Source organism: Corvus kubaryi, unplaced genomic scaffold (assembly GCF_017639235.1).
Source record: "Corvus kubaryi isolate FWS band 111438036 unplaced genomic scaffold, C.kubaryi_AGA036_p1.0 37300, whole genome shotgun sequence".
NCBI lineage: Eukaryota > Metazoa > Chordata > Aves > Passeriformes > Corvidae > Corvus > Corvus kubaryi.
In genome coordinates, this window is record NW_024581093.1 from 18,627,469 (window position 1) to 18,649,701 (window position 22,233).

Sequence of the window (22,233 nt, forward strand, 5' to 3'; positions counted from 1 at the left end):
CAGTTGGAAGGTCCAGCTTCCTGCTCAAGGCAGGTTTGGTTGGATCAGGGACTGGTCCATATGTGCTCTGCATTTCTCCAAGGACAGAGGTGGATGTTTGTCCTATTGCATTATCCCACCACTTCCAAACTATGCTGGGCAGGGCTCAGTGGCATTGCCTGGCAAGGCCAGAAGTGAGCAGATCTATCCCTTGGTGTGTGGGATGATGCTGTGTTTTGTTTGCCATAGGGTGCCAGGTAGCCAGGCGCTCCTTCCTTTGCACAGCAACCTTTCTTTTTCTGATGTGGTGTTTCCAAGTTATGTCTGACCTCCTGGAGCCTGTCAGTGTCAGGTTTTATACAGCCAGTGTGATGGGGTTTGTTTCCAGAGGTAGCTCTGTGAAGCCTCTGAGATCATTTGAAGCTGATCTTAGTACCTGTATTTTATTCTGCTGCCTGGCTGCATTTTGAGGTAGAGTCTATGTGGAAATAAAAAATTCGTTTTCAGACCTCCCTTGAATAGCCAAAAAAATCTCTTGTCTAGTGTTATTTTCATTTTTAAAAATAAAAGTTTAACAGCATAGCTCTGACAAAATGCCTCACAATGCATGATGTTACATCTAATAATGTGCAAAGCAGCTTGCCCTTGAAGTGGTAGAAAGCTAATGTAGATGTTGAATGGATAACTTCAAAATTTGCATCTCAAAATGGTATATGACAAAACCTTACCCTTGAAGTTTCTTAGTTTTTCGAAGTGAATATTTCAAGCTATAAGGTGACTGTGATTTTTCCATGTATTTCAAAATATAGAAAATTGCTGACTGTAAATGTGGTATGTTCTGTCATCCCTTCTGCTTATCAGGGAGAAGATTCTGCATAGACCATAAATGAATTGTGTGGCAAAGCAGTATTAGGGACACATTTCAAATTATAGCATGAAAGTCAGAATAAACATTTTAATTAATGTGTAACTAGAACCTATGCCATTATAAAATATAATACAGTAGTGGCTGTTCGGTAATTTCACGGCACCATTTCTATGCAATGTATTGTTAATGTCTGATCGTGTGATCCATGGACTCTGTGGACTTTCTCAAGAGTCTTGTGTACATGTAGGGACTTTGTACTAATGACATGCAGTTCCCTTGTAAGAGAGAGGGGTATCAATAGTCTAATGCTGTCTCAATTGCTTTATGCATTCTTCTGGCTTATTTGGGAGCAGTTCAGTATTGCAGTTTGGAACAGCACTGGCTCAAATCTCACAAAGTGCATGAGGAAGAAAAACTGTGCAATCATGGAGTTAAGGTTTGTTCATAAAGAAAATGCTACCAGATTTTTATAATGGCTTGTCTTAGTTTAAACAAAATTTTTGAAACCTTTTACAGATAACTGTGCAAATACTTTGGGTTTTCTTGCTTATTTTCAGATAAGATTTTTTTTTTTTAGTAATTGCATGAGTGTTTTTAATGAAGAGGAAAGAGAAAGTTGTTAAAAGAGGTTGAATATAGGAGGAAGAATTGGACTCTTCGACTATTTGAAGATACAGTTTGTGTTTGGAGGGAGTTTGAGAACTCATGCTGTCTTAAAAATATCATGTGTGTTGGAATGTTAGATTCATCCTATAAGAGTCAGAATTTAATTCAGTAAAAACCAGAAATATTTACTGAAACAGTAGAATTAGCATAATAATATATACCAAGAAATACAAAATTGTTAAATACTGTGCTCTGATGAAAGAGGAAAGATAGACAGTAATCATCAGTCTAGACGACCACTGGATGGCATCTTTGTTCCACAGAATGACTTCTGAAAACTCACTTATCTGGGCTTAGAAGTTCACTTTTATAGGAAATTGTTTGGCGAGAATACCAACTCTCTTTATATATAAATGTATGTTTCAGTATCCAAATATTTTTCGTCATGAAGTTCCTTAAAGTAAAGAAGAATATATGGATAGGGTTTTTCTTGTCAGAAAAAATTGTAGTCCCAGCTGTGATTAATATATTTCTTATCTGTCTTCCATGTAATACTGAAAGAAAAAAAAAAAGGATGTGCTTGCAAATTGTAGCTTCCAAGTGTAAGAAGGAAGAAAATTATTCTGTCCAGGAGTTACAGTGATGGTCTTTGTAAGTGCTATTGTATCGGTTTTGATAATTCCATTGAAATCTAGTTTGTGCCCGAAATACTTGTCTGGTTTTATTTCAGAAAATATTTATTTATAATGTGGTCACAGATCTGTATGCTAAATACAAATTGGAGTAGCTAAACTGCTACACAGAAGGAAGGTAAAAGACCGACTGTACTTTCTTCAGCTCTGAAATAAAAGGAGAGAGAAGTATAAACTTCTCTTAAAAGTTGTGTTCTGGAAGTCAAGACTGCTGTCTTGATTTTTGTTTTTTTATAATGGATGGTTGCTTGAAGGAGATGAAAGTACCTCTGTCCTGGCAACCTGATGTGGAAACACAGGGCTGAGACTTGCTTGCAGCTGGCCAGGCTGTGCCCAGCTGTGCCGAGTACTCGCTGAAGAGCGCGGGGCGGTGGGCTGTGTGTGCAGCCAGCACCGGGGTCCTGCTCTCTCCTGTTTCACCAGGCTCCTCCAGGGCTGTGTGTGCAGCCAGCACCGGGGTCCTGCTCGCTCCTGTTTCACCAGGCTCCTCCGGGGCCTCGTGCTCTTCCTGCCAGCAGTGGCACCTGGACCCACCTGCGCCGGGGGATCGCCACTGTGTTAGTACTGTGGTCAGTTTCAGCTTTATTTTGAAATTCTGGGTTCAAGTCTGTGTTCCAGAAGCTTCCACTATTTTACGTAGTTCAGAGTTTGTGTTCTGATAGCTGCCTTGATAGGAGTCTGGTTTTCCCATGGTTTGAAGCCTGTTGGATTTGGGCCTTGTGAGTCGTGGGTGATTCTCAATCTATTTCAAGCATTCAGGTTTTAACCCGACAAAACCTTTCTTTCTTTCAGTTTTGCCTGTGGTTTTGCATTCGTGGAATTACAAACTTTTGAACTGGTCACTGAATATCTAAGTCAGTGTTGGTTGTGTGGTGTTGGGGGCAGGCAGTCCCGGGCAGGCCGGGTGTGGGTGTGGAGCCAGTTCCTCATGTCAGAAGTAAAAGTGACATGGTTTGAGGGATGGAGCACCTCTCCTAGGAAGAAAGGCTGAGAGAATTGGAATTTTTCAGCCTGGAGAGGAGAAGGCTCCAGGGTGACCCAGTTGTCGCCCTTCAGTACCTGAACGGAGCCTGCAGTAAAGACAAGGAGAGACCATTTACAAGGGCCAGAGTGACAGGACAAGGGGGAATGGCTCCAAACTAAAAGGCAGTAGGTTACATTGGATATTAGGAAGAAATTGTTCCCTGTGAGAGTGCTGAGGCTCTGGCACAAGCTGCCGAGAGAAGCTGTGGCTGCCCCTGGACCCCTGGCAGTGTCCAAGGTCAGGTTGGCCAGGGCTTGGAGCAGCCTGGGACAGTGGAAGGTGTCCCTGCCCATGGCAGGGGGTGGCACTGGATGGGCTTTTAAGTTTCCTTCCAACCAAAACCATTCTATGATGTTGCAACATTGTTCTCAGGAATTTAATTTTAAGACAAGAAATCAAGTGCTTAACACTCCTGGAAAATAATAGAAGCTTAATTAATTAAGAAATTAAATTCTTGTAGCATTTTTCTGAAAAGCATTGTAAAATATTCCTTTTTCTCCCTCAAGTGTTCAGCACATTTTTGCAGATTTACACAAAGAAAAGTCCCTTCTTGACTTCTTCCCACAAAAGAAAACAAAACCAGTATCTATCTAACCATAAAAGTCTTTCACCAAAATTGGCTGCTGTAGTGCAGACAACAGGAAAAGTATGGGAGGAGAGGGAGGACCTAGATTATGGATTTCTGGATTTCCCTCCTTTTGTTCTCAGACCTTACTTGGAGCTATTGGTTTTTACTCTGGGCATTAAACTTGTTACAAATGATAAAGTATTTTAGTATTTTAGCATAGGACATTATATATGTAAGAATTTTTAAAATATCTTTTAAATTAGGCTTCTGTTTGTTTACTACATACGGTAGTTGGAGTCTGGACTTGAATGTGTTTTTTCCATATATATATTCTGAAAATAATATTCTCAAAGGTTGTGTAATCTCTCTAGAATACGTTGAAATAGTGTTTGTGTCAATAATAGCTGTGAAACAGAATGTGCTAAATCCAGATGGCTGTTTCCACAGCTCTGAGTCATACCTCAGAGAGGTAGGAGGTAAAAGATGCTTGGGAGATACTGGTATGGAAACTCAAATTTATTTGCACTTTCTCAAGCTGGTAAAAAGGATATTGCAGGGCAGAAAATGGCCTGGGAGTTGCTATCGTCTTCTCAAATGCAGCTCATTTTCCTAAAACCTGTTGATATAACTGATTTTTGTATGTTGCTAGAGAAAATACTAACGCATACTCAAGCCACACTTGGAACCCAGGATTACCTGTGAACTCAGCATAGTCAAAGAATCTTTCCTGACTGTTGCTGAAAATGCTTGGATGCCCATTTTAGTAGGAACTTGTGAAACAGTGTAGGATTACAAATTCATGTTTTTACTTTTAATTTCTGGTACTTATTTTACCATTTTGTGCATAGTTTTCATTATAAAGAGGAAAGCATGATGTTCTGTTGTTAGTGGTGATCATTGCCTTTAGTTTCCCGGTCATCCTGGTTTCATTGATATCACTGACTCTGAGATGAAGACACCTTTGTCACACCTTCTGTTACCAAATTGTCCTGCTTCTGATGTGTTCCTAATATGGTCAGAGAAATACGTGGTTATTTCTGAGTGTAGAATATATTCTGTGAAAATGGAGACACGTGGAGTTGTACCTCAATTGGCCCACCCATTAGGCATGTGGCATGATGATTACTTGTGGAGAGGCAGATGATAAAAAAAGAGGAATGTATTTCATGCAGAATTGTTTTTATATGGCTTTTTTTTTTTAATTATAGAGATGACGATGACATCAATGATGTTGCCTCTATGGCTGGTGTTAATCTTAATGAAGAAAGTGCCCGAATTATGGCTACCAACTCTGACTTGGTTGGAACCCAGATCCAGTCCTGTAAAGATGAACCCTTTCTTGCTGCTATACCTCTCCATAAACGCATACTTGAAACGGGTGAGAAGCACATCCTTTCCTTCTGAGAGTGTTTCCTTCAGAGTGATGAGGTTCTGAGGAGCAGAATATGCTTAGCACTTAAGATGGTTTTTTAAGCATTTGATTATGTAATTCTGTATTTCTAAACTTTCAAGGTTTTTGTGATAAAAGTAACTTACCTCAAGTTGGAAATAAAATAGCATGCTGGTACTTTTAAACTTCATGCTTTCCCACATGTTTTTTATATCCAAGGATCTCAAAGCTCTTTGCAAACATTAATTATTTCTCACAGTCCTCCTTCATGTTTTACACATGAGAAGATTGAAACAGAGAGGTAAAGTAAGTAGTACAGGTCACAGAGGACACCTGTGAATAACATTTAACAGAATGTTTAAGTTTCCTGTCAAGATTTTCTTTCCGTATACAAACCAGTTATTCAGTTCTTAACACCTGCATCTATTTAAGTTTGTAGTGTATTTCTTACAGCATATTTTCAAAAAGCTGTGTTTATTTATCATGGCAAAAAGCTATGTTTATTTATTCTGCCATTGGAAAATGGAAGTTAAAAACTTTAGTAGAATAACTGTTCGAAATCAGCGATGTTTTAAGGCTAGGAAATATGCTTCTGTAAGATAGAATGTATTTTATATTACATACTTTATTAATATGCACTATGTGTTCTAGTACCTAAATATATATTTTTCAACATAATTTTGGTAGTGTTTTCAGTGCCATCAGTGTCTTAACGTACTACGCTCCAATTGTTTAGGGGTGAAAATTGTATCTCTTTCAAACCTGTGCTTAAGGCACAAATTTTTAGGGATCTAGTTCTCAGAGTTTTAAAGATAAGACCAAAATCTTGTTGCAAATCAGTGCAGTTAGGTTTTTTTAAGTCATGTGGTTGCTTCTGAAATGTTATTTGTGTTTTATGTTCATTGAATTAACGGGAGCCTTTTTATATTGCAGTTGCAGGCAAGTTCTTCATTGACTTATTGTCAGACTTCACTCTTGTACTTTACTAAATGCCATTTTAAGTTCCCCTTCAGAGAAAGGAATGCTTTTGCAGGCTGTAGTCACCTCGCTGTGAGGATGTGATGACGGCGTGTGGTGCGGCTGGGAAAGTGTGTCCTGCCTGTTGGGACTGGCTTAGCACCACCTGACACTGGAGCCAGCGAGGTCTTCATGAAATGTGTCTGAGAAACTGTTCTGAGGGATGCTCACATAATAGTTGATACAGGTGTAAGAAGGGGAAAAGGCAACAGATATTAAAACTGTTAAAAAGAATGGGAAATCAGTAATGAATTTGCCACATAAGCCTTAATGAGCTGTCTGGCTGTAACAACTGCTGCACAACATGGAGCTGTAATTACATGTGCAGGACTTACAGGAATCTGTACATACTTTAAGAGCCACAGAACCCATCACACTATTCATCACTGCCTTTTGGGGTTTGCTCCTCTGAGGAACAAATCCCTATGGCTGTTTTTGAAGCTTTATTGGCTTTGATAATTAAAATGAAACTTTCAAAGCTTTTAAAAGCAGCTGCAGGGATTTACTTCTCAAAAGCAGTGAATCCAGAAGAGCGGCCACTCCTAGTGATCTCCTGCAGCCACTTTTAGAGCTTTATTTTGGTTTTACATGAAGCCTTTTATAGTTTTGAAAGTGGCTGTGGAGTTCAGAAGTGGCTACTATCTGGGATCTATGGCTCTTGAGGAGAGAATTCCTTCAGCTGATTTTGAAGTTTTAGAAGCTGGGTTTTCACTGTGTGTGGCCAGATTTGTTGTTTGCTTAGGACCACACACAAGTTTAGTAATTTGTGCTACTGGGCACTTAAAATAATGACATTGTAAGTTCATGACAAGACTCAGTGTTGCCATATGTTGCTGTGACAACACCAGGACTAAGCAAAGTGCCTGTGACCTTCTCAAGCACATTAGAAAAAAGTCTGTTATGTGAGTTCTTATTCTCCTGTTTTCATTATGTCTGTTGACAAATGAGATAAGATACATTGTTTCTTCTTACTTTTGTCTGAATATGACTTAAACAGATGTTGTTTTCTACCTTTAGGTCTATTCATATTTAATCACTTCAGTTTTAGGGCAGGTTTTTAATGTTTTAGTAAAAGAGAGATTTGTGGTGTGTACAGTATTAGGAAACTGTTCTTGTCTCCTTTCTCAGAAGCTAGATCTTTCAAGTTTTCTGTAATATTAATCTCCTCCTCTCTTTTCTGAGTAAGAGCTCTGTCAAGCAACTCAGTAGTGTTCCCCAAAGGCTGTTTCAGAGACTGTGCTTCCATTCACCATTCCAGAGTTGGAATATAAACTGCTAAAGTGAGAGCAGATGCTCTTCCGACTTTGGCAGTAACCACCAGCCAGTTGCCTCAAAGTCATAGTGAAAGAGGTTCCTTAATATATTGTATGTTCTTATCTCTACTTGAGCTTGGCACTGTTACAATCCAAAGTTTTTTTTAAATCTAAGGGACTAATATTGATCCATATAAATGGAAGAAGTAACTGAAAGGTAATTCATGCAAAGAATATTCATCCTCTTCCCGCATGCTTCCTTACCCAATTTTGTATCTAGTCATTTTGGGCTGGTAATCATTGACATTTGTTCATGTAGGAAGGCAAGGCTGTGACTGTTTCAAATTCTTCTTTGATGCAAAATCAAGAGTGGGTATTTCTCAGCAGATAATGTATTTCTTTTGTTATTCCGTACGGAATCATAAAACTTTAAACCCTGATCTTTCTGCATGACAGCATAGCACAATGAAACATATACAAGGGGTTGTAAGGCTTTTGTTTCTCTTTTTGGGAAGTTGAGATGCAGAGATTGATATTCATCACGCATGTGCCTACCAACTCCTAAAACTTTCTAGGTCTTTAACTTTGTTAGTAGAACAAGCAGTGTTTCTTCAGAGGGCAAGCAAGCTGATTAGACCTCACAAATAAATAATGCTGAAAACTCCTGGCTTTTCCACGTGGTTTTATGGGAATGATACAAGAAAAACAACTGTAATGATTTGTGATTGTTTCACTTTTGTTCATTCATAAGTTATTTCTTGCTGGGTAAGAATGCTGTGTTAGTTAGGTTTTAGAAACTAGTTTTTGACATTCTTAGTTTTTGCTGTTCAGTGAATGAGGCAACAGGCAACACTTAATAAAGCAGGTTTTTAAGTGTGACAGTTTTCTGTAGTTCATAACCATCTCGTGAAAATAGAGACTCCTTGGCTTTAATTCCTTGATTACAGCATGGTTTCTGAGTGCAGATAAGAATGAGGCTGCACTGCATTTTAATGCATAATAAATATTAGTGAGAGGTAGCAGGACACAGTGAAGGATGTCATAAAACATGATCCTTTTTATAATGCCTGATAACTAAATCCTTGGAAAAAGGGAACAGCTGTCTCTTGTACTTCTCTGAGAACTTGCTGGTCTCTTAAACCTTCACTGAGGTTCCAAAAATCTTGGATTTATAGTTTGTGACCAACAGAGCATGATACCTTAGGCTTAGCATCTGCAGCAGCTTATTAATTCCCACAACTTTTAGTTCTAACTGATTTCTTTTACAACCAGGTGATGCCGTTTTGCTTTTATTAACTATCCCTAAAATGTCACAACTTGTGGTGAACCCTAACCATAAATTAACTGTCATATTGCAATAATATTTAAGCAGGAGTTTGGCATACTCTAGTCTTTGACTTATATTGTTCCTTTCTCTCTTTCTCTTCACTTTCAGTGTTCTTCACCCCATTTTTCTACTTCAGTTTTATTGCTGCAGAGCACTGGCTGAATAGAACAGATGTGGCATTCTCAGAAATGTGGGACTAGTTTGGCCGTGTTGAATACGTTTTAACTGTTCACCTTGTATCTTTCAAATTATTTTAACTTAAATACATATGATAGAAATTTATTGGAGAATCAGCAATGATATTTTAATTTCACATTCTTTTAGAGTTTTTTACATCTGCGTTAAGCAATCAAATTTTCTATAGCATGATTTTACAAAATGGTGTATTTGTTTGTTCCTAGCATTGTTATGAATGTCCTTTGGAAAAAGTCTTACACTGACTTAGCATACATCTGCAATATTTCCCACCACAAACGTAGTCCTGGATTCTCTTGCTTCATACAAATACATTTTTAGTCTAGAACACACATAGTAGTGCATGCCAATTATTATAAAGTTTGCAAATGTGCTGATGAATCCAGTTTCTCCTGGTTCAGTAGTTGAAAGGCCTACAGTCTTGTTTGAAACAGCTTCAGAGAAGCTTGTCTGGTTAGAATTAAGCCACTGTTTCTGTCAATAGAACAGTTGTATGGTGAGGCTGAACATAATTTATAGATTTACCTTTTTGTTATTCTACATGTAAAATATCTTTTTAATTCTGTCTGATGAAATATTGATCATTGCTCTGCCTTGATTCTTTCTTTGTTCAGCCACACTTGAATTGCATGTCTGCTATAAAACTGCATGTTAAAACATACAGAAATAGCTTATCTGTGTTTTCTGTATTCTGGAGTGTATTGAATCTACTGTCTGGCATCACAGTGGCAGCAATTGTGTGCATATGTATATATTTAAAAGAAAGAATTTGTGTGCTCCAGAGGACGTTTTATATTGCCAAACCATGTTAAAACACATAGGGGTATCCTTCATGGAACCAGGCCAGGTGATTTCAGCCTCTATTTAAGCATTTGTTATTAGTTCAGTGAGTCTTTCTGTCATCCTCCTTTCCTGGGTGTGTTTGTCAACATTTGTATTCATGTTTGAATGACATGAAACTGTCCTATTGATGACTGCTCTTTCATAAACAGAGCAGTCTAACATAAAAGTAGAGTTATTTCTCTGGTTGCTTTACTTTAGAGGGCTTTTATAGCTGCTTCAATTACAGTGGTTGAGCTCTCCAATTGCCTGTGAATATAATTTTTTGTTTTCACTGTGCTTTTTGTTGATGTGACTTGGTTGTTTTCACTGCTAACTTTTAGCTTTTTGTCCATAAGTTGATTTGTCTTCAAACCGAAATACTCATTTGAATATAATTTTTTCCATCAGCATCTTTGTCAGGATGATCTCCTCAAATGCCTGTGGACATAACTCTTGATTGTGTTTGGGGATTGCTCTAACACCTACCTGTTCATAAGTGTAGCAGTTTGAAGTCATGCACCATCCTAAGGACATGCTTAGTCTGCTTGAACTGTACCTACAGTGGAGTTCTCTGAGATTCTACTTGCTTTTTCTCAGGGGAAAAAAAAAGTCGTATTAGGTACTGGAAAATTCAAACTGCAAGTTATTGTGCATGCCAAAAGCACAGACTTTCTCTAGTTCCTGTAAACTTCAGTCTGGCACTGCAGAGATATGGCAGGTGTAGAGATGTATCCACGTTCTGACATCCATAGTAGTTCTGTAGCTTGGGCTTTTTTCATTAGTATGAAACAAGCATTTGCTAGAAATTGTATTTAGATTAGAAGGTGTGTACTGCTCCCAATTTTCTAACCAATGTCCATGGTTGTGGCAGTTGTTCCTTATATTGAGATTGGAGTTTATTGTACATGTTCAATAGATAATTTGGTTTTATATTCCAACTTAATTGCTAATGTTACAATAAGACAATTATGTTATCTACATTTATTATTTCCTTTTCAAAAAAGGTGGGAATACATTCCCATCTTAGTATCAGCAGCAGTGTTGCCAAATAAACATAACCAGTAAGTACTTTAGCAGAATGTTAAACCTTATTGTTGTTCTTTCTTTAATAGGTCCATGATTAGACTTCCTGTTTTACAAGATGTCCCAACATGTGTTGGAATGGTAACTTCAGTACCACCTGAGAGCTTGGAGTCTGCCTTTCTGTGAAAGGTAGGACAGCTTCTGTTCAATATTTTTTGTGTATTTCCAAGGTTTTCTTTTTATTAATCTTATTGGCTCTGCAAGACTACAGAATCTGAGTTATGCTTTTAGCAGTATCACCTTTAGGTATCAGAACTGATGTTATTTCATGAAGCAGTAATTTCTCAAAATAAATATGATTAATTTAGCTATGTTGAAACTATGATTATTTATGCAGAAAATGATGCTGTTTCTTTAGGCATCATTTTCAAAGGTTTTACTCCAGTTGTGCTGAGAGCATGACCATACTACTTGCTCTCAGAAATATTTAGAGAATTCAAGTTTTGTTTTCACCATAATAATTTTGTTTTCACCAGTTTTTCATTCTGTTTTGTGAATGTAGTGAAAGCACCATCTTTAAAAGGTCTTGCTATTTCTGGAAGGCAGTTCTGGCCTTCAGGGCCCACCAAAATATGTTACCCAGCCTCAGAATAAGTTTGCATCTGGGAATTGAATGGCTTAAATTTCCTGGTCTCTGCAAAGGAGAGTAAAATTAAGATCATCATTCTGTGGAGATGCATTCTCTACCAGATTCATTTATAAAGTCCGTGGATGTAAAATAAGAACAATAAAAAGAAAACCTTAGAGAACCATTCAATATTGCAATAAAGCTGACTTACATTATCCCTGTAGGCAAACTCCATGCTCTAGAGGTGGTGCTAATGTCCCCAACGTTCAACACATGTTGGAACATCTTTGTGGAGGAGGAAGTCATTGATCAGTGAGCAGCATCTTCAAGGATCGTTTAAGGGGGAAAAAGTAAAAGGTAATATTTTTTAAAATATGTTGGAATGATTGTTCATTATGTTTATTTGGCAATCCTGCTGCTCATACTAAGGTTGTAGTGTTTTCATTTCTTAAAATTACTGAGAAACTTCATAAACTTCCTTTAGTCTTTCCTTCTCCCATGAGTTTGAATTGCATTTGTCAGCCTCCTTCACATTGCTGAGTCTACTGCACCCAAGTCCAGAATCTACTACAACTCACTGGCAATTTGACACTTTTTTCAATGGTTGTAATGCAGAGAGGGCTAATCTGTGATTTAACCAGTTTTGCAGTCCCTTATTAAGTAAGTCAGAGCCAAATATTGAACTGGTACAAAGACATGCTGCTGCTAACAAAAGGGTATTTGTTTTCAAGGAAGTAGCTGCAATACAAAGTTGTGCCAGATGAGGTACCACCATCTGTTCTCCCGCAATAATGTAGAAGTGCACCTTTAACATAAACTGTCATAAACTAAAGCTATTTTGACAAAATTAAGTGACCATATCTGACCTGGTTAGTTTTTGCAGTGGTGGATGATCTGGTGATGCTCAATTTGGTATTAATGAATGTGGCATGGTGTCCTGATCTTGGCACTTTTAATTGTAATCCTGGGCATACACAGATGAAGGTGCTGACATTTTGAAATTCAGGTTATGATCTTTGGTCTATTCTTCTGGTATCCTTTATAATTTCCTGGGTTTTGTGCCTATATTCTCTGTCTAACATGCCCATCCTGCCTCCTTAGATGAAGCCTCACGTTTAGCTAGTCTGCCTGGCCTCAGGCTTGTGGTGACAACTGTGAAACCTGTTCAGACTGTGGTGTCAGAGAGATGGTTTCTCAGGGGAAAAAATTGTCTAAATGATTGTATTGTTCACACAATTTGCTTTAAAAGAACAGAACCATATAGGCAAGTTCTTATACTTGGTATTCCTTTGGATCCTGTGGATGTGATGGAGAGTGTCTTCTGTTCCTGTGAGGACTGTGCTATAAGATGCTGGCATCTGTGTTTGTCATCTCTGACATTGTTACAGGAGTTCTGCTCCATCTCTGTCTTACCTGGTGTACTGTCATAATCATGTATTTATGGTGTTTAAGCCTGAGGTCCTGTGATGGTTTACTATTTTGAGTTTAGTTCAGGAAACACATTTTTCTACTGTGCATGAAAACAGATAAATTCCCAACTAATAACTTCTCTTGCTTTCTTAGGAACTCCTGTTGGTGTCATTGCCATATTAGTTCTTTCTGGTCTGGTCCCTGTAACAATCTCTTTTGATTTGACTCTCTAGTGAGTAACCGAGCACAAAAGTCCATTGAGGCATGTACTGTTATTCAAAAAATAGTGAACATGTTTTCCAGTCTTCTGTGTTTATTCTTGAGTGTTCCTGAATATCTTTGGACATGCTTATTATGCTGTACTTTTTGTTTTGGGAAAACCAAGATGACGAAAAGAAAGATCATATAACTGTAATCTGTGAGTTCTAATTTGACTTGTTGAGACCTGCTCCTGTTTCAGTTCTCATGCCCTTCTCTGTGTTTTGTATTTTCCTCACACTGTTAAATTGCTGCAGCACAGATTACTGGGGTCGTAGGGTAGGATGTGGAGCTGTGGTTCTCAAAGTCTCTTTGGCCTTCAGTGCCTCCTTTTGAAAACTTCAGCACCCTCCCTTCCTTTAGAACATACACATCAAATGGCACAAAAATAATCTTAAAGTTGAATTATTTAAAAAAGGAATTAAACATCCAAATTAATGCTATTGTCTTTGCTTAACACATTGAGATTTTGATTTCTTCTAAAAGAAGTTAGGTGATACACGGTTTGATTACAGAAGAGAGCAGGGAAACAATTAATTGTAGTGCCTTATGTTCCTTCAGAGTTGACATTCTTTCTGTCCTCCCTCATCAAGCTGCAAGCCTTCCTTGCTGTCTGAATGCAAGTGCTCTCTGCTCCTAGATGCACTGTTTGTATGTATATGCTTCCATGATTTGTGACAACTCCTTCCATTTTCCAAGCCTCCACATACCTGTGCAGAATGTTGTTTGGTGACTAGCTTGGTTCTGTTAGAGACAAACCACTAAGGGTAATAAAAAAGACTTTATGGATGATTAATGGCTGCCTTTCAGCTGTTTAATTATCTAGCTTAGAGATAGAATTTTGGAAACTGGATTGTCTGGTTATATATACCTTAGCACAGACTTCTTCTCAAAGTAGTTTTTCTGTTTGCCAGAAAGCATGAATTAGGTGCGAGTTCCCAGACTTAGCCACTGGTTGAGGCTTTTTAGAGAAGTGAAGGCTTTTTGCTGGTCAGTCTTACATGACTTTCATCAAAAAACACGAGTTGTGTAGGTAGTGTTAAGAAAGAAATTTATTAGAAAATTAGAGAAATTCTTTCTCTACTTGATCAATTTTTTTTGTCCTGGTCCAAATCCTATTGACTTGCATATAAAGGCTTTGAATCAGCGCAGAAAATAGAATGAGACTATGGCTAGGGTTACACATAGATTTTGCATGGATGCAACTATTTCTCTGGATCTGTTGTGTTAAAATAATGACATCAATACGACCCTCTAGAGTGGAGTTATTTTGCTTGTTTTCTTTTCACAAGAATAAGGTGTAATAAACAAAATTAGAAAGTAAGAGTTCAAAATAAGCAAAAAGGTTGTTTTTGCTCACTACAGGGTGAGTAGTTAAGTTGTGGAACTCTTTGTTTTACGATGTTGCAGATGCAAAAATTTCTTGAAAAATTAATGGAGAAAACATTCCATCCTGATCTAATATACAGATAAGATGGCCTAACTTAGGACAGACCAAGGCATAATTTTGGTGCACAGTGAGCACTACACACTTTTTTTTTTTTTTTTAATAATCTTCTAGCAGCATCTCCTAATACCACTGTTAGAGAAAGGATGATGGACTCTGTGTAGGTTTACTTAACTTTTTATACAGCTATATAAATACATAAGTATTTATTACAGTATAGTTTGTACTGAAAAAGTTAAATCCACTGTAGTGCCTGAAACATACTTTGAATGGTTTTGTGCTCGTGATTTCACACTACAGAGCTTAAAAGTCTGAGTTGAATCTTACTTTGCTAAAATAATTTGGTTGGCATTTACTTTGGAGGGAGCAGAAGAAGACAATATTAAAATATGTGTAGCATCTTATTCAGCATTTTTATTCTTTTAGGTTACATTACATGGCTGGTTATCTTTTTTTCCCCTGCTGTGTCTTGCACTGAACATGGCTATGTATTTTGAGGATTTTAATAATAGGAAAGTTCAGAATTTATTTTAAAAAAATAACTGATGTTTCAGCAGTTTCTCAGTTTCACAAAATGCTTCCCGGGCAATCGGCCTGAGGTGGGTAGTCCTGAGGAAGTGTAGGACAAACACTACTCCCAGCAAATCGGGAGTTCTCAAGAAGGTTGTCCAGAAGTTGGCTCATGAGTTAATTCTCACACTGTGAGAAGAGGAATGTTTTTTTACAGACAAGCTTACCTGAAGTAAGGAATGTAGGGCTCTCCACGGTTTTGTAAATAACAATTATGAGGCAATAAAAAGTCATTCTCTCTAACGAAGCCGTTGTTCCCTATGAAGGTGAACTGGAAGTGTTGAACAGTGTCAGATACTGGTTTGCAGAACCTTTCCTGTTGCAGCTGAGGGCTGGTTTGGGGCTGTGGGTTGTATCTTGGCCATCTGCCCCTCACAGGGGGGTGCTGGTTTGTACCTGCTCCAGGGGACCGTGCACCAAATCTCAAAGCACTTGGCAGGGATTCTCTCGTTTGGCAGGAAACACGCCCTAGCCTGGGGCTTTCCTAAACACGCTCCAGGTTACAGGTTCCTCTGAGGCGCCTGCTCCAACTGCTTCGTTTGGGTTGGCTGTTTTTGTGAAGGTAGCAACTAAAGTTCTGTAGTTTCTTCTTTCCTCATACTGTCTTCTAGCAGCAGACCAGCTTAACAGTACAGCAAGTCAACACTGATTGAATTATTAATGCATTTAGTTAGTAAGACTTAAATTGAAGCTTTTATATAAGGGACTGAAACCAGAAGATTGCAGCTAAAATTATCTTACTGTTTCTTCTGCCTGGGATCTCTAGGTTATCTTTCACCCCTAGGAATCTCTAATCTTAATCATCAGAACTAGGAGTTGCTGTTTGCATTACCACTGTTTAACAAGCTCTGCCTTCAGTTTTTAGTACTGAAAGTCTGTCTGGGGCTCTGATAGCCCCCCCCAACACAACCCCAGGGTATTCTGAACCTAAACAACCTCCTTAGTTTTTTCCTTTCCTGTGTTCTATCCCTCATTCTCTAGTTTAATATTTAGGGTTGGGTTTTCCCCTTGATAGCACTAGGAATGCAGTATTGATGGATGACTTTGTGGGCTGAGGACACTGCTCTATTGGAGACATACCTATTCTTAAGTTCTACCTGATGAGATTTGGAGAAGTGAGTTGAGTACTTGCCATTTGTGCTTCTCAGGATGTCAAGGCCCCTTAGTACAGTAGAATTGTTTCCCCTTCGTGTTTAGTCAGCCTGATAGTTGAATGGGATTGCTCAATTTAGAGTTATTAATTCAACAGTATCAGACAAACCTCCCATTGCTTTCTCTTAATTTCATGACTCGCTTTCTGTAGAGACCACACAAGCTGTGTCTTACACAAATATTGCTTATCTAGTTTCAGAAGGTGAGCCGCTCTCCCTGTCACCCCAACTTTTTCAGCTTGTAATTTCCAGAAGTTCCTGTATATTTTAAGTCATGTTGTATTTAATTATATGTAATTGTACAGAGATTAAGGTGTTTTAAATGTTTCACTGCTACATCTACAGCGGAACTGTAAAATTGTCCGTTTCCCTTATGCTGTTGAAATGAAGGAATTTGAAATTCAATTCTTTATTAAAGAATTGAATAGTGTGGGAGGCTGCAGGAATTGAAGTGGTAGTGTTTCCAATACATTGCTTTCCCTGATGGGGAAGATTGCAGAGGGGCTGAGGCACGTAAAACTGTGGTAGCTCTTTTGGGGTAACAGAGGAAGGGGGCTTGAGCCTCAGTTGTAGATGCAATCCAAGGCACAGCCCAGCACTTTCAGTGCCGTGGGCAGGAAGGAGGTGGGTAGATCTGACCAGATGCTTCTTTGCTGCATTTTCCTGGATCTGATGGTGTTGAATGAGGCTGAATAAAAGCTTAAACAGATAGTGTCTCAGAGTGCAGGGGGAGGGACTTCGTTTTCTGTTTTGTAGTATGCAAACCAGCTGTAATGGCAGAAGGGGCCTGGACCTAACAAGTCTGGTTCCAGTTGGGTCTTGGGCCAATATTTCATGCACAGAATTTAAAGTTCAAGAAGTTGCTCCTGGTGTTAGGATGGTAGGAGTGGAGTGAGTGGTTTCTGCATTTCTGACCTGTGGTTAGGGCAAATAGGCACTAATTATGCACCCTCCCAGTGTTCCTGTTGAAGGACAACTCAAGCCCTAAATATGAGCTGTTTAACTGTTTAAAGCCAGTTCTTCAAGTTTTTTTGTTTTGAGAGTAAACGTAAAGAGATTTTATACAGGCACTCAATAATTTATCACATCAATAATCAGAGTCAGACCTGATGTTTTACAAATAATTTTTTTTATCTTTGCTCTCAATCCTGTCAGTCCTCTTATAGTATAAATTATTAAAGTAACTTTTTGATTCTCTGAAAGCCTATCTGCAAAGACAGTATTTTTCTTCTGCTTCGCAAATAGGGCATGATTTGTTCCTTATGATTTGTTTCAGTTTTTGATCAATAAAATATAATTAAACTTTTAAAGTGCGGCAAAGCCAGTACCTTTCAGATAGCTAAGCAGATGATAGCAGAATTTTCACTTCTTGAGACCTAAAAAGTTTTTAGTTACAAGGTTTAGGTGCTTTTATATTTGTAAAAAACAATCTTGTGCTACTGATGCATATGCCAATATCAGAATGATATTGCTGAACGTTTTTTCCCCTGAACATTTTTGGAGCTTTTATCTAAGTTCTGACTTACAGTAATGCTGTTGCAATATAGAAAACTTTTAAATATAATATAGTTTATTTGTAACTAAATATCCTAACACGCTTCTTTGCATGCTGTCTCATATACTGTAGATCTTTATTAAATTCTGATTGAACCCGGGTTTGCTATTAAAGCTTCCAGACATGTAATTAACATATAGGCAGACTTAATTGTGTTGTTCTATAATGCTTGGCAGATTCAAAATTTGCACTTTGAGGGTATTAATTTGTCCCTCATATTTCTCACATAGGATAGTGTGACTCTTCAGTAGCATCTGATGCCTCTGAGGATGTGCTGTAACTGAGTTCTGCCACAAAGAATTGAAGTTTCCTTTCAATCAGTCATCAATTCTTGATGGTCTTGTACAGTTCTGATGTAATAGAGATCTGGCAAGAGCACTTGAATAAAGAGTATGACCTTATTTTTGTCTTTAAAACTATCAAAACTTGAATTCAACTGGAGAGATGGGTTAAAATTATAGCTTGGAGCATTGCTTTGCTCCAGCTCCTTTTTTGTTCTTAACCTTGATGATGTTTTTATCATAGCTCTAGGAAAAGTTCAAAATTACGTTGCTAAAATAATTTTAAAGACTTGGGGCACATAGTTGTTAACCAAAATTTCTAAATTTAACAAATGTATTATTTAAAAGCAAGCAACTCTTTTCAAATTCCACATATGATACTTTTGATCAGAAGACTGCAAGTTAAGATTGCCACATCATCAAACTTAAAGCACATTGAGATGATCACCTGAAGATCAGAAAAGTTCAACTTTTTTAAAACAAAAGGGAAAGCACTCTACTGATAGAAGTTTTTTGGTTTTTTTTTAATCTTAATTTTCTTTTTGGTTTCTGCACGTGTTTAAGTGTATATATTGTAAAGATCAGATGGTGCAATTAAGACCAGAATTCAGAATGCTAGGGCCTAAGTAAAAATACCTGTAGATGAAGCCCACTGTCCAACGACTTGGTTAGAAAGATGAATAATAACAAGGATTTTTGTGTTTTGTGATTCAGTTAACTATGTTTAGTATTATAGAATATATATGTGTATACACATTTGTTAAAAGTATACATCATATTTCTGTTCCCACATCATTATCACTCTAGGGAATCTTGAAAAGGGAAGAGAAGCCTTTTCCTATTAACACTGGGAAAAGTAATTAAGCAGACTAGAAGAATACATCAGGATTTTCCTATTTAGAGATAAGTGTTATTTTCCTTTGGCAGACAGGATTCCAGTATGCTTTTTATAATGAGAGTGGATGAAATCTTATACATTTCATTTTATGAAATGTATAAATGAGAGTGATCTCAGGAGGAGAGGGGGCAGTCAAGAAAAAAAAAGCAAAACAAAACTAAGACTTTAATATAGAAACATATGAAAATTAGCAGTTGCCAGCCCTGTGCATAGATTCAGGTTCTATTTGGCATTTTTTCCTGAGTGGCAGAAAGCAAAAAAACCACAGGCTCTAAGCAATGGTATCACAACATCTTAGGTCAGTGGTGTGAACAACTGTGTATGAAAGTATAGCCAGGCTAGCATTTGCAAATGTAGATGAAATTGGTAATTTCCCCACCCTTGCCCCAAGCGCAATCCAAGTATCTAAGGAGCATGCCAAATCTTCATGTAGTATGTAGCTTTGGAATGCACCCTGCTTTTGGCATCCCAAGCTAACAGGGTTTAACTAATGTAATTTAGAGCAGGGAAGAGGTGATGATGCTTCCGCACATGATGAATCGTGTGGATGACAAGATGACTTTTCAAAAATCTTTTTGTAGTCTGGTTTCTTGATGCTAATTCATTTGGGGGGAAGATTGTATTCTTTTTCCCTTATCCTATTTTCCAAAGAATTTTAGCCTTAAGTGATTGAATATTCTATTTGCCTTTCTTCTTTCCCTTCAGGTCACTTCTGAGTCGACTGATAAATCAGGAGCTAGATAGAGCCCCTCTGTGTGTCTTAGTTGAGAGGGAAATGAACCCATTTTTTCCTTTTCTTTGCTCTTCTGCCTGGTTGGCTGCCAGTGAGCTCTCTGGCCCAGACTGGCCAGGCTCAGGGTCTCTGACTCTGCCCAGCTGGCCTACTGGATAAATACAGACTGGGAGATGTGCCAGGGGATGATCCAAGATGGAGGAGAGATGTCAGAGTATTGTGCAGTAATCAGGAATATGGAAGGACATACACAGGAGGACAGGGATCGTTGAATCACTCAGGTTGGAAGATAACTTGAGTAGTCATCTGGTCTAATCTCTTGCTCAAAGCTGGATCAACATTAAATTTAGACAGGGTTGTTTAGGGCATTAACTGGCCAAAAGCTGGGGTGGTTGGAGAGTCTACAACTTGTTTGTACAAAGTGTTCCATTATTTGTCTTCTTAAAAGAATTGTTCCCTATATGCAGTCAGAAACAGCTGTTTCAGTTTATGAATTTATTTCTCATTCTTCTTCCAGGCAACCTTAATAAAGGGTCTGGCTCCATCTTCTCAATAAACTCTCCCTTTAGTCTTCTTACTCCAAGAAGAAGAACCCTCATGTTCCCCTCATGTAGGTCATGTGCTCCTATCCCATGACCATCTTGTTGACTTTTCCCCAGACTCAAGTTTTTTCAAGCTCTTCTTGTACTGGGTGACCCAGACACACAGGATTGTAGATGGGGGCTGAGTGAGGAGTAATTGCTTCCCTTGGTGAAACAGAGAGTTAAAAGAAATATAAAGATTTTAGTTATAGGCTGGCTGTGTTGAAATTAGTTAGAATAGGAAGGAATTCGGGCCCAGCTAGAGTTAATTAAAATAGTTAAGAGAGCTGGACCTGAAACGGTTTTCAAGGTGCTAGGAATTGATTACTGTCCCACGCAGAGCCTGGCACCAATAAAACATGCACTTTCTAACTCTAAACTGTTAGAGAGTTTTTGTCCGTCTCAGTTGGATATCGATATTAGATCAATATTCATACTTTGGTAAATCATTGGTGGGTTGGTACCATTGTTTTACTGTAGCTACGACCCACTTGTCTTCGTCGGTGCCAGGGTGCAGTGCTGGATCCTGGATAATCTGCTGGCCTCTCCAGGCTTTCCCGTGCTTCCCATCAGTGCTGCTGACCCTAGCCCGTGTCGTTCCAGTGAGTCCATCCCAGGCACAGTGCTTTGCACTTGTCCTTCAAGAGTTCCATGAAGTTCCTCTTGTTTCACTCACCAGGTCCTTTCCCTCTGCACTGCTCAGGGTGGTGCCATCTGCAGACTTGGTGAGGGGGCTTGGCGTCTCACCCCTGAGGTCCCTGAAACAGCCATTAAAAAGAGTAAGTCCCAGAGCAGATTCCTGAGGGACTCTGTGGCCTGCAGGTAGTTTTCTGGACTTGGGAATATCATGTTGAAGGATTTTAGGAGAAGAAAGTTACTGGGATATTGCAGAGGCTGATGAAGGACGAGAATCTTAAGGCATCAGGTGTCTCAGAGAATGGTCCATTGATTATGGATTAATTTCTGAAGAGTTAAAGAGACAAGAAAAGTCCTATAATGGTTGACTTTACTTAGAATAAAATTCTTTAAGATTAGAAAGACCTTTATTGTGTAAAAAACCAAGATGGCAACAGTTCTGTTATAAAAGGAGCGTGTGTGTTTTCAGGGAAGTTGGGTAGCTATAGTTACACTGAAATTGAAAGAACTGTAACAATTACACATTCACACCCTTACCTAGAATACGGCAGAATTTTCCATCTCAAGCCTCTTTTCTGGATACTAGTTAATTAAATGTCCCTTCTTACTTGCATTTTATCTTTCAGACTAGGATTTTCTGATTGATGGCTTTGCTTACACGTGTTTGCATAATAAAATGGTGCATGCTCAAATAGGCCTCGATATTGCTAGTCTGACTTGGAGGAATTGCTCCTTGCCTATAGAAATCATCCTCCTGACTTCAAGGACTTCATTTGCCTGGGTGGCAGTTGCAGCGTTGGGATTTAATGTGTGTGTCTGCTTCCCATTACATGTTCAGCTTTCAGCAACCTGAGCGCAGCACCAGCTCTATTACACAGGACAAATTGGGCACCAAGAAAGGTTTAATTTATTTTTTTCCCTATGATGAAGCAAAAATTAGTTAAAAAGCACATATGCATCTTGCTAAAATCCTTAAGGTAACATGTAAGATACGGAGTCAGTGATTAAGTTAGTTTAAGAGGTAACGACTTCAAAGAATCCTTAAAATGAACACCAGCGATAGCCGGAGTAGAGAACTGTGCTGGGGAGGCGCGGCCGGGGACCACAGTGGGGCTGTGGTCCAGCCATCACTGGAAGGGGCAGATCCAGGCGGGATGGGGGCAGATCCCGGTGGAGCGGGAGCCAAGGGCAGGGAAGGAGCAGATCCCGGTGGAGCGGGAGCCAAGGGCAGGGAAGGAGCAGATCCCGGTGGAGCGGGAGCCAGGGGAAGGGAAGGGGCAGATCCCGGTGGAGCGGGAGCCAAGGGCAGGGAAGGAGCAGA

General features: G+C 38.8%; 1 protein-coding gene across 1 annotated transcript in view; it reads left to right on the forward strand.

Moving 5' to 3' along the window:
* LOC121664398 (transcription initiation factor TFIID subunit 4-like) overlaps nucleotides 1-22,233 on the forward strand; it is a 144,824-nt gene that overhangs the window by 39,292 nt on the left and 83,299 nt on the right. Inside the window, exon 10 of the mRNA XM_042027681.1 lies at nucleotides 4,946-5,115. Within this exon, the coding sequence (XP_041883615.1) occupies nucleotides 4,946-5,115 (170 nt within the window). The remainder of the gene's footprint in view (nucleotides 1-4,945; nucleotides 5,116-22,233) is intronic.